Here is a 13003-nt window from a genome sequence, read left to right as displayed (position 1 = left end):
TTTTTTTTTTTTTTTTGGCCCTGGTGTTCCCCTGTACTGGGGCATATAAAGTTTGTGTGTCCAATGGGCCTCTCCATAAAAGACATTTTTAAAAATCATACTTAAAATCTAATAATGCAAAGGCTATTTCCAAAACCCTTAAGTAAGTTTTTCTACTAGCCTTAAAAAGTATATTTTGTCTTAAGAAATTCTTTGAAAGAATAATAACATAGATGTGTAGAGATAAAATGCAGTGGTAGACACTGAATGTGTCTTTCCTAGATCTTTATTAGGCCAGTAAGTTCAACTCCATCTCCTCCTATAATTATGGACTGCAAACCATTCATAGCTGTATGGTTTTTAAAGATTTTTTTCATGAACACATATGGGCTCCCTTGCCATAAAAATTAGACACTCCTCATTATTGTTGATACAGGTGTAGCCAGACTCAACCAAACAGAGATAAGAAAGACCCCTAGGAAAATATGGGGTGAACTCAAACAAATCTGTAGCCCTCCTTTATACAAATGATAAATGGGCTAAGAAAGAAATTATGGAAACAACACCCTTCACAATAGCCACAAATAATATTAAATAACTTGGTGTAACTTCAACCAACCAAGCAAAAGAACTGTGACAAGAATTTCAAAAGTCCCTGAACAAAGAATTTGAAGAAAGAAAGTATCAGAAGATGGAAAGATGCTCATGGATTAGTAAAATCAACATAGTACAAATGGCCATCTGAGCAACAGTAATCTACAGATTCAATGCAATTCCCATCCAACACAATTCTTCACAGACATGGAAAGAGTAATTTTCAACTTCATATGTAAAAACAAAACAAAACAGAACAAAACAATAAAACCTAGGATAGTCAAAACAGCAAGAGAACTTTGGGAGGAGTCATAATCCCTGACCTCAAGCTGTACTACAAAGAAATAGTGATAAAGCCCCATGGTGTTGGCATGAAAACAGAGATGTAGATCAATGGAATAGAATCAAAGACCCAGAAATAAACCCACCCACCTATGGACACTTGATTTTTTGACAAAGAAGCCAAAAACCATACAATGGGAAAAAAGAATGCACCTTCAACAAACAGTGCTGGTCTAACTAACAATCTGCAAATAGAACAATGTAAATTGGACCATTATTATCATCTAGCACAAAGCTGAAGTCTAAGTGGATCAAGGACCTCAACATAAAACTGGGTACCCGGAATTTAATAGAAGAGATAATGGGGAATATCTTTGAAAGCATTAGTACAGGAAACAAGTTCCTGAACAAAACACAATGGCTTAGGCTCTACAATTGATCAACAATTGATAAATGGGACCTCATGAAACCAAAAAAACCTCTGTAAGGCAAAGGACACTGTCAATAGGACAAAACAGCAATCTACAGATTGGCAAAAGATCTTCATTAACCCTACATCCAAGAAAGGCCTGATATCCAAAATATATAAAGAACTCAAGAAGTTAGACTCCAAAGAATCCAAAAAATACAATTAAAACATGGAGAAGAGAGTTAAAAGAATTCTCAACAGAGGAATCTCAAATGACTAAGAAGTACTTAAAGAAATGTTCAACATCCTACGTTATCAAGGAAATCCAAATAAATCAACCCTGAGACTCCACCTTATACCAATGAGAATGACTAAGATAAAAAATTCAGGTGACACATTTTGGTGATGATGTGGAGAAAAGGGAACACTCTTCCATAGCTGGTGGGATAAGAAACTTGTACAACTACTCTGGAAATAAGTCTGGTGGTTTCTCTGAAAACTAGAAATAGTTCTACCCTGAAGACCCATCTGTACTTACTGCTCCTGGGATCAAAAGATGCTCTACCATACAACAAGGACAAGTATTTTACTTAGGTCATAGAAGCCTTATTTGTAATAGCCAGAAACTGGAAGCAACACAAATGTCTCTCAACCAAAGAATGGATACAGAAAATGTGGTTCATTTACACAATGTAATACTATTCAGCTTTTAAAATCAGGGACATCATGAATTGTGCAGGCAAATGGATGGAACTAGAAAATATCCTGTGTGAGGTAACCCAGACCCCAAATGAAATGTATGGATGTACTCACTGATAAGTACATATTAGTTAAAAACTACAGAATACCCATGATACCCCCTGCAGTCCCAAAGAAGTTAAACAAGAAGGAAGGCCCAAGTGAAGATACTTAAATCCTACTTAGAAAAGAAAACAAATGGGAGACAGAGGGAGGGAGGGAGGTACTTAGTTCTGAGAGGGGGAAGGGGCATAGGGACAGGATCAGGTATTGGGAGAGACAGGAGAGAGGCCCAGAGGTTCAGGAGAATGAATGGAAGTCTCACAGACCTGGGATGAGGGAGGCTCACAGGACTCAATGTGGGTAACCTTAGCTGAAATGCCCTACAGTGGGGATATGAAACCTGAAGAGACCACCTCCAGTAACCGAACAGGACTCCCACTGGAGGGATGGGGACTCCAACCAACCTACAGAAGTTTCCACCCAAAATTGCTCCTGTCCAAAAGAAATGAAGGAATAAAAATAGAGGAGACTGAAGTAATGGCTGACAAGTGATCAGCCCAACTTGAGATCCATTCCACTGGGTCGGGGGCACCAATCCCTGGCACTGTTACTGATGCTATGTTGTGCTTGCAGACAGGAGCCTAGCACGGCTGTCTCTGAGAGTCTCTACCCAGGAGCTGACTGAGTCAGATGAGAATACACACCCCCAAGCATGGAATGGAGGTCAGGGACTTTTATGGATGAGTTAAGGCAAGGATTGAAAGGACTGAAGGAGACAGCAACCCCACAGGAATACCAACAGTGCCAACTAACCTGGACCTCTGGGAGCTTGCAGAGACTGAGTCACCAACCAAAGAGCTGGACTAGATAGACAGGTCCAACCCCCAGGCAAATATATAGTAGAAGACTGCCTTTTCTGGCCTCAGTGGGAGAACCCTAATCCTGGAGGCCCCAGTGCTGGAATATACCTAGGGAGGAGTACCTTCTCAGAGGTGAAGGGAGGACGGATGAAAGGAGGACTGGGAGAGGGGAACATTTGAGATAAAACTAAGTAGAATAATTTATTTAAAAGAAAAGAGATCTAGGGAGATGGCTCAGGGGTACAAATGGTTGGTCTGCAAGCATGAAAACCTCAGTTTGAATCCTTATAATACATGCAAATGGCCATGCATGGCTGTTCATATCTTGTTAGGTCAAAGACAAACAGGTCTTGTGAACCTGCTAGTCAGCCGCTTAGCAGAAACAGTAAGTTTTCATATCTCAAAGCAATAGGACAGTGAATGACAGAGGCTGGGAAACATCCTGATCTTGCCTCACATGTGCCCTCCTTCAAGTCCACATACATCCCCTTTACACAAGTATAGCACACACCTACATGTATTTACTTCACTAGGGAGCCATCCTTGATATGTAATTTGAAGTAAGACTTCTTTTATTGTCAAGTTAGATCATACTCAGCAGATTACTACAAAAATCAACTTAGATACATTCTACCACTAATGAAGCATTATTAATTAGTAGGTGCTTTATAGATGCCTATAAACACTGAGTAGATTTGTGAAGGACTATATGTAAACTTGCCTGAGACATGCAAAAGGCCACTGATTGCATTGTAACTCATGATCCCAGCATGAGGCTTCCGAGGTGCCATGTTATGAGCTGAAGCAAATGTCGGCCAGCAAATCCCACTTCTCCCACCTTTTAGTAACAAGAAATAAATTAACAGAAATTACATATGCGGACACATCAAAATCAACACTGAGATTCCCAATTTTTACCTGACGGGGGCCTAGAACTTCGATGTGCAGAGGTGAGTTCTACATCAGGACTGTCATTAGTTAAGACATCAGAACAGTTAAACTCAGGGCTGCTTCCAACAATTAATGAGTTCTACCAAAAATAGCCAAAGAAGACAGTATTAATATTCACTCTTCCTAAAAGAAAAATATAACAATACTGAACTATATGGTATGAAAAAGCAAACTAAAAATTTAGAAGTAGACTATTTATTAAACAAAGATTGATGAAGAAAACTTTGAGATTGATGGTATGAAAGCAGGAAGGATGGCTAACATCCAAATAATTAGATTAAATGAAATATGCTGATTCTGCGATATAGAAACACTGACATTTCCATCAATAAAAACAAAAAAAAATACAAAGTGAAGGTAGTGTTCTTAGAAAAACCTTGGTGTAGAAGATGAAATTGCACTGAACTACCACAGATTGTGTTGACAAAAGAAGGTGAGGACAGAAGGCAGGGTAGGTAAGGAGAAAGGGTGACCACAAGATCTCAAAGAGACACCAAGGACATTATTCTAACTAGACATTTAACAGTTTTACTATCCTCTTCAGAGAAATGCACCATTTCTCTGCATTCATTTCTTACCTTAATTTTTACTGTTTTGCTAGAAATTTTGTGGGACACAGAAGGTGGCATGTAGATCATTGAAAAGATGTTCATCCCGTTGTTCACCAGGGTCACGTTATAGATATGCACGCTCTCCGTGGTCTGGAATGCAAGACTTAGTTTATGTAGTGCTAAGAACAAGCATAAGAGAAAACAAGCCATCATGATTTTCCATCACATTTACCTGAAAATAAATTCCATAGTCCCAGCATGTCCAAATGGTAAATCCTTGAATAAGAGAACAACCAGGAAGGCCATCCTGGTTCATGTAGATGCCATACAAACCTCCATGGGCTTCATTGTTAAACCAGTTTTCCATGGGATTAGCCTGGCCTTGGGAGGAAATAGGAACCAGAGACAGCCTTACAAGGAGTGTTTTATAGGTTTAATCATCACTACCAGTTAAAGAAGTTTAGATGAAGACAAGTGTAAGCTTAAAATATAGTGATTTACATTGTATAAAATTCACCCCCATCCTCATCTCTTTCTTACTGCCTGCCCTTTTTGAACACATCATTTTTAAGAGTCAATTTCTTAAAAGGTTGTTACTGAACACTTGATTCAAAATAACACTTCAATCCACTTCCTTTAGAAATAAATTTTTACCACTTGATATTTTATAAATTTTTCTTCTCTCCAGCTAGAATATTAGAAGGTTAGCTTCAGAATAGAAGACATGTCTGCCTCATACATCACCAAATTCAGAGATACTGTTCCTTAAATGTATTTTAGATTGATCCTTGGAACAGCTGTTTTATCTCTGAAAATCCCAGGTTCCACATATGCAAACAGTTTTAATCTCTAATTCAGTTATCATAAAATCAAACTAAATAAAGCAAACAAGATAGCTTATAAATTCTCTCCATTACAAAAACACTATGCTTATTATTGATATACTATATAATTAAAGATTTTAATGGAAGTGTTAGTTAAGTCAAAATTGGATCAATGGCCTAACTATATTTGAAAAACAATATTCACCCAAGCAGTGTCCTCCCTAACTTGCGTGTAGTTATGCTGGCTCATTAAGGTCTGCCCATATCTGATTCCTCCTATGTTCCATTCACTTTCCTTATTCCTAATGCTTTGAATTTTACCTTTTATTTCTGGTCTTTCTGGGATTGGCTTGAATTTGTTTCCCCAGCAGAATCTGTTCACATTTTTTTGTTTCTACATAATGAAACTCTAAGGAAGAGATAGCCCCTTTGCCTGGACTTTAGTATATCCCTGGGAAGGACTGAAGAAACTGACAAACATTCTAGGAACTTAAGTCCCTTGTCATTTTTGATGTTTTACATTTCTATTGCTATAAATATATTTAAAAAAACTTTTTAAGTTTTGAAGATTCCTGTCATCTGAAATTTTTGTTTTGTATGTGGTTGTTTTCCATGAATGTGTATCTATGTATCACTTGTGTGCCTGGTGTCCACAGAAGCCAGAAGAAGGTATCAGATGCTCTGAAACTGGAGTTAAAAACATTTGTGAGGGGCTAGGAACCAGAAACCCCTAGAAGAGCTGATTGTAGACTTAGAAACATTCTCATTTAGTATACCAACAATCAGTGTATATATTTATATATCATTATATCTTATTAGTAAATATTTAAATCCAAAGATAATATTTTTGAATTTATGAAAAACTATAGAAAAAAGTTTATAAAATTTCTTTAAAAATTTAAGAAAAAGTTTATAGAAGTTTCAGAAAAATTATAAATTTATGTTTTTTTTTAACATGTCAAAGAAATGCTGCTTGAAGCGGTTGGAGACTTAAATCTCTAATTAGTCCACATATCAGAAATTAGTTAAATCTTTTGATATAGTTGTTTATCTCTTCAAAATATATCTTGGGCAAGGAAAAATAGGCTTGAATCAAATTGTTTTTTAATAGATAAAAATGATTTCTATAATCTTAAGTATAAATAACTCATTAACTAGAGTATCTAGCAGAGGAGCTGAACTTCATGGTAAATATATAATTTCCTCTTAAAGATGTTATAAATTATGCTCCAGTGAAACAAAAGGAACACTAAATGTAATACACAGTTTTCAGATAAAGGCCTATTTTAAAATTATTCTTTAAGTTTCTTTAGGTTGAAGCAGAAACTCGCCCCCCTCTGTGTGTCTCTCTTTTTCCTCCCTGTCTCTTTTGTGCATGTGTGTGTGTGTTCGGGTGTGACCATTTCCATGTGTGTGGGTGGATGTGTGTGTGTGCCTGGGAGCATATGTGTGTGGAGGTCAGTGGGTGACACTGGCTATCTGTCACTTGAGTGCACAGCTTGCTAATTTTGACAGACTAGATAACTATCTTTCTTATAGCACCCCCTCTCTGTGGATATTGGGAATCTGAACTCTGGTACTCATGCTTGTGTGTCAAGTGTTTTAACCTCTAATCTAATTTCCAATTTTTATTTTCCTTTATGATCTGGCAATAATTTATGTGCATCCTTAAAACATAAAGGAACTATAAAATTATGTAATAATGAATGTCAAATCACATCACTCCCTTGCTTATACCGTCCATAAATTTTCTTTGTTTGTTTAGTACAAAATTTGTTTATATAAATTCAAATACCATACTCATTTTCATTTTCTTTCCTTCACAATAACCAAAAAATGTCCATTTTTCAGCACCTTGCACACTCATCACTTGCAAATATCCTTAGCATTTCTTCATCATTTTCAGCTTATTTCTCAAAGTTGCTTATGTTCTAATGTTTGTCTTTTTTCTACGTATCTAACTGTTAAAGAACACAAGATGGCTTGTAGGGCTGCATGCCTGCCTAGCTGCTGGGGTAACCGAGTGTGGAGCACAACCAGCAAGCAGATCAAAGGAGGCACAACACAGTCTGTGATGAGGGTCCCAGCTACTGTTTTCCATGGTGAGAAACAGTGAGGTCTGTGACGGATTCTGTGGTTCCCAGTCTCCCGTGTACCCAGACGCTCCTGCGGACTGCAGATATTTGGGAATGGTGGTCCAAAGGTCCTCAAACCGACAGCCCAGGACAGGGTAGAATCTAGTTTGGTTCTGTGAGAATACAGAGGCACTAGAAGAGACAAGGCCTTCTCCAGGAGATTTAGGCGGAGCTTTTTACAAGCCATGTTCACATGGAAAGGCAATTATTAGCTACATTTCCAGAAATCGGTACTCCAAGTAAATGATGTTAGTAGACATGGTCAGATCTCTTATGCAAGGGCCATTTTTAGCCAGACATATGTAAACATTCCCGAGTCCTTTCAAGCTCATCCAAATAGGAAGCATCTGATTAGTTCTTGATTTTCATGAATGCAGGGAAGCATTCATGAAAATTGCAGAGTGTGTTCTTTGGAATTTTCATGCATGAGCTTTTAAAATATAATTATTGGGTATTTGTTCTACATCAGGAGGGAATACAGTGTCGTATCCCCAGAGGCATCTATCTACATATGTAGAGATGCGGGTTTGGATAAAGTGGCAGTGGGACAAGGGTCTCACTCTACTAATACCCACTGAATCGAGAATTGAAGCAGCCATTGGAATTTGGGGATAATAACAATGGGAAAGAAAAAGTTTTCTTAAAAGTGGACCTGAGGGTTGTAGGCATAACTCAGTGATAGAGCACTTGCCCAGGGTTCATAGGATTCTGAATCCATCCCCAGTCTCTCTCTCCCTGCCTCCGAACCCCCTGTCCCCTTCTCTCTCTCTCTCTCACANACACACACACACACACACACACACACACACACACACACATCACACACACACCCCACACACACATCAAGTGGATCTATCTGTTAGACTGGATGGTTTTGAACTCATGTCCCTTGTGTTAGACTTTAAAAGGAGGAGATACTACACATCAAAATGACAAAGAATGATCACTCATTTTCATGACCTGGATAAGTCTCTCAATTATTTTGGCAATTCTATGTGAAAGAACTCACTTGAGCACGGTTCACCATCAATGCGGTATCCTACTCTTCCAAATCCAGCGACTACATTATTTTGTAAGACTGTATTGGTCCCTCTGTTTATCTAGCACAGTAACAAATAAAATGGTTAGTTTAATATACTCTTATGCAAGCAGTATAAGTATTTGGGGAAATACTTATTATTTTGCTTTAATTATGATAACTCATCCCATTCAAATACATATTACAAATGTAAGTACATTATGCTTTTCCTTTGAGTTGCTTGAAATTGTACTCTGTGCTTTATATGCTAGTTCGGTACCACTAAGTTAAAACTCTAGTCTTATATTAAGCCATGTTTTTAAATAAAGTTCATTAACTTCTTTAACTACTTTGCTTTATCAGATCATCAATATCTAAGGAAGAGTTACAACTTTCACAGAATTTATGTTTATGTTGTAAGTATTCAAAATTATGAAGCTGTTCTCCGTACCTCAATTGCTGCATGCCAAAGCGTCGAACTCAAGTCTTTTCTGTTCTGGTAGGTTCCTGGCCAAACTGAAAGGGTGACCAAATTTCCACGTACTCTGTTGGCATCCCCCCATATTCTTATACCTGTTTATTTTTTTTTAAAGACAGCAAAAGACATGTACATTTTGTAATTGATACTATGGATGATGTCTTTCATTGTTTCTGCAAAATTATTTTTCTTCTAGTACGAGACTTGAAAGGGTCCCCTGATCCCTTTGGTAGTGAACTTCCTCTTACAAAAGACTAGCTAAATTAGAATCTTCTAGATACTTTTAAATTAGTTGCCTTTTGGGCTTCATTTCAGATTTTAATATATGTATAACGTCTTTGTACACTAAATGACTTTGTAGTATACTTCATATGGTAGAAATGAAAAAATATATTCATATTGTATAGAATTTTTAATTAAAATGACCTTACTTGTGGATAATCTTTATGACTGGCAAGTGAGGAATATCCTAGAAGTCACAGCAATTCTTCACACTCAGTAGATCAGTGGGTAAAGTTGCTTACCTCAAAGCCTGGCTACTTTAGTTCCATTCTTGGAACCCACATATTAATAGGAAGAGTAAACAGACTTTATAAAATTGTCCTCTAACTTCCACATGCATGGTATATCATGGATGCCTTCTTTCATACACACAGAATAATAAACACATTTAAAATATATCATAAAGCCATAGTAATTAAAATTTTTAGATTACTTGTTTTTATGTTTGTGAGTGTTTTGCCTGTATGTATGGATTTGCACCACATATTTGTCTGGTGCCTGCAGAATTCAGAGGAGGGTATTATATCTTTTGGTTCCAGATGGTTGTAAGCTACCAAGTTGGTTTTAGAGATCCAAGGGCTCTCTGAAAGAGCAACAAATGCTTTTAACCACTGAAGCTTCTTTTCGGCCTAAGTCATAGTAATTGAAAAGATTAGTAATTGGACAACTCATGTTAGGTTCAGGTCTATACTGTTTGATAGTATAGCCACAGGTGGCTATTTGAATGGAAATTAAATGTAATTAAGTAAAGTTAAAATATAAAATCAGCTCCACAGTTGCACAAGCCACAATTCAGAAGTTCATTAGCCACATGTGACTCAGTGATTATTTTATTGAATAGCACAAACAGACCACTTCCACTTCACTTGTCATAGACTCCACTGTAAGATTGCTTCAGAGAATGCACTATGTGAAACACAATATTATCATGTTACCTTCTCCTACTGTAAAGTAGATGATGTTGTCATCTATGTCCACCCCATCAGTCCCAAACACACCAATTGCTGGCGAGAAGACATGATGAAATGCACAGCCTCGAACATAAGACAAGCCATGATCTTGGATCTAGGGAATAGTTGGGTTAGATGAACATTTTTAATAATAAAATTTAAATATGTATAAAGAAAAAATTAAGCGGTTTTTAGTAAGCATGTCTTGATCACATACTATTTCTTAAATAAGATGATTTTTCTATAATCTTTTAATCATAAAAGATTTCCATGTCATGAGTTTATGGTTAAATAAAGTAATGTGCATGTTAAATCGAGATTAAATTTTTCTCAAGAGTTTTTCTGTGTATTTCTCTTATCACTTTTAAGAAGATAAGATGATAACTGTGTTTAATAGTACAGTAAAATTGTTAGTAGTGATTTTTAAAAATTAAATAGTTGGCAGTGGTGGCACAGGACTTTAATCTCAGCACTGAGGAGGCAGAAGCTAGCAGATCTCTGTGAGTCTGAGGCCAGCTTGGTCTACAGAGCAAGTTTTAGGACAGCTAAGACAGCCAAGGTGACACAAACACAAAAAATCTTGTCTCAAAAAACAAAACAATAAACAAAACCTGAACAACCCCCTTTCAACCTAAGTAATACGACCCCAGGAAAGAATCATAATTCAAATGTTGATAGTAATGGATATGTCAGATGTATCAAACTTTAAAACTTTTAAAAATTTATTTATTGTGTGTGCACATGTATGTGTGTGTGTGTGTGTGTGTGTGTGTGTGTGTGTGCATGTTCTTATTTTATAGTACATGCATGAAAGTCAGAGGACAGCTTTGGACGTCAGTTCTCTCCATCCACCATGTACACCCTGGGGACTGAACTCAGGTGGCCAGTCTTGATGTACATGAACCTGCTGAACCCTATTACAGGATCAAGAGGTACTTTTATTTCTCCTAAGAAATATGCTCTTGCCCATTTCTCTTAACTCTCCAGCCTTCTTAAAATAATTAGTTCCCCTTTTTTTTCTGGAGATATAGAAGCAGATATTTAGTTATGCTTGTCTTTTGAAAAACATAAGCAACAGGCATTTAGAAAAATGTATTCTTAGTGACTGAAAATTAAGGCTTACCTGTGATATAGTGTGGCAGGTATGTGTGCTATCCAAGACTGACAGACTGAGTTCCAACCCCAAGGCCAAGATGGTGTAAGGAAAGAACTGAGTCTCAAAAGATGTCCTCTGACCTTCATGTGCTATAACATGCACCATTTAATTCTATTACTTTTCCTATAGCCTTATTGACCTTAAATAAACACAAAATGATTGAAATAATGCTGCTGTGAGTCTATTAAAGCTGATGTACAACAGAGCCAAGGACATTTCCTTACATTAGAAGATAAATTTGTCTACCTGACGATGCAGGTAATATTTAAAAGGCAGACATTATAATTTGAACATATATTAGAACTAAACCACAAACCTTTTATAGGTTAAGCAATGCAGGTAAAGGATATATGAGTTAAGAAAGAAGCTATAAAGCTAGTTGTTTTTCTAGTTTAAGTCTGTTATATGTTTTTAAACTTTTTTGTGATGAGTACATAAAAATATAAATGATAATGAGAGGGTAAAAAGACGGAGAGACTTTGGGGTCTAGACCAGTGCTTGCTTAAGAGACTTTCTTAACTTTTAGCTGTGTGGTGTACTTTATTTGCAGAGATTTCAAAAAAAAATTATTTAGTTTTATTTTATACATATTGGTGTTTTGCCTGTATGTATATCTATCTGTATGAGGGTTTCAGATTCCTTGCAACTGGAGTTACAGACAGTGCTGGGCTGGCATGTGAGTTCGGGAAATTGACCCAGGTCCTCTGGAAGTGCTCTAAAAGGATGAGCCATCTCTCCGGCTCCCATTTGTAGAATTTTTTAGAACAGAGATTTTTTTTATGGGTGAAATAATTTATTTGGAACATAAAAAATTTAAAGCACAAACCTGTCCCAGGTTAAGAAATGTCACAGCATATCTTGGATCGGTGCTATCCCTGTAGCCTTCTTGACCACTGTGGTGAAATTCCACATTACTTATTCTTGCATTTCCTAAGGGAGTAGATGATTTTAAAAAAATCCTAAAATGAATAAAGTAAAAATACTTGAAAATATATAAAACTATTCAAGTGCTTCATGGAAACCTTATTTTTCTTTGCTCCTTCACTCCAAATAAAACAATATATCTTAATCTTTTATCCATTGTTTTTGCTCTTAGATTACAAACTATTACAGTATCTAAGATTTTTTTTTCTTCTTCATTTTGTATTATTTATTTATGATTATATCTAAAGGACAAATTTTCTTCTATGCTAGGGTAATATTGCTTGCTAAGAAAGCACCTAAGGCATGCATATAATATATCTGATGTTTCAATCTTGTTGCTGCAAAGAGCTTTTATTATGAGAATTCTATTTCAGAGACTCTTTCAGCATTGTCACTTCTTTGTCAGCCAGTTTGTCATAGTACCACTGAGGTGCAAGAGATGGTATTGTAAATTGGTAATGACAGTGATAATGATCTATAAGAGATTACTCTGTGCCAAGTTCTGTAGCTTCCAGCAGTCCCTGAAACTGATTAGATGCATTAGGTTCGTCTGCAAGCTTATATAACCCAAACTTATACAACCAGGGTTATTTGCAGAAATGACTGATCCTTAATTCCAGCAAAAACTACAGTAAGTAGTTGGATACTGGAGAATGAAGACACAAAAATGTTAACTCATTTGTAAAGAATTTATGACACAAAATGAAAAGGTTACTAAGATGAATAATGGAGCATTTGAGTATCAATGAAACAATCACAATGAATTAGAGTGTAATAAATATGTTTAAATGCATGGCTTGTATAAGTAATAAAAGAACAAAGTTCAGGGACTCAGCCGAACTTAGGAACTTAGTCTGCACAGGTGAGAG

The 13003-nt window shown here is 36.5% G+C and overlaps 1 protein-coding gene across 1 annotated transcript in view; it reads right to left on the bottom strand.

The window, feature by feature from the left end:
* Window positions 1-13003, bottom strand: part of Pkhd1l1 (PKHD1 like 1) — a 136433-nt gene that overhangs the window by 23716 nt on the left and 99714 nt on the right. Inside the window, exons 59-66 of the mRNA XM_021183925.2 lie at window positions 12037-12140; window positions 10040-10169; window positions 8796-8917; window positions 8336-8426; window positions 4600-4748; window positions 4395-4517; window positions 3784-3895; window positions 3587-3703 (exon numbers count right to left, since the gene is read on the bottom strand). Of these exons, the coding sequence (XP_021039584.2) occupies window positions 3587-3703; window positions 3784-3895; window positions 4395-4517; window positions 4600-4748; window positions 8336-8426; window positions 8796-8917; window positions 10040-10169; window positions 12037-12140 (948 nt within the window). The remainder of the gene's footprint in view (window positions 1-3586; window positions 3704-3783; window positions 3896-4394; window positions 4518-4599; window positions 4749-8335; window positions 8427-8795; window positions 8918-10039; window positions 10170-12036; window positions 12141-13003) is intronic.

Source organism: Mus caroli, chromosome 15, assembly GCF_900094665.2.
Source record: "Mus caroli chromosome 15, CAROLI_EIJ_v1.1, whole genome shotgun sequence".
Lineage (NCBI taxonomy): Eukaryota > Metazoa > Chordata > Mammalia > Rodentia > Muridae > Mus > Mus caroli.
This window is presented reverse-complemented; position numbering and strand designations above follow the sequence as displayed.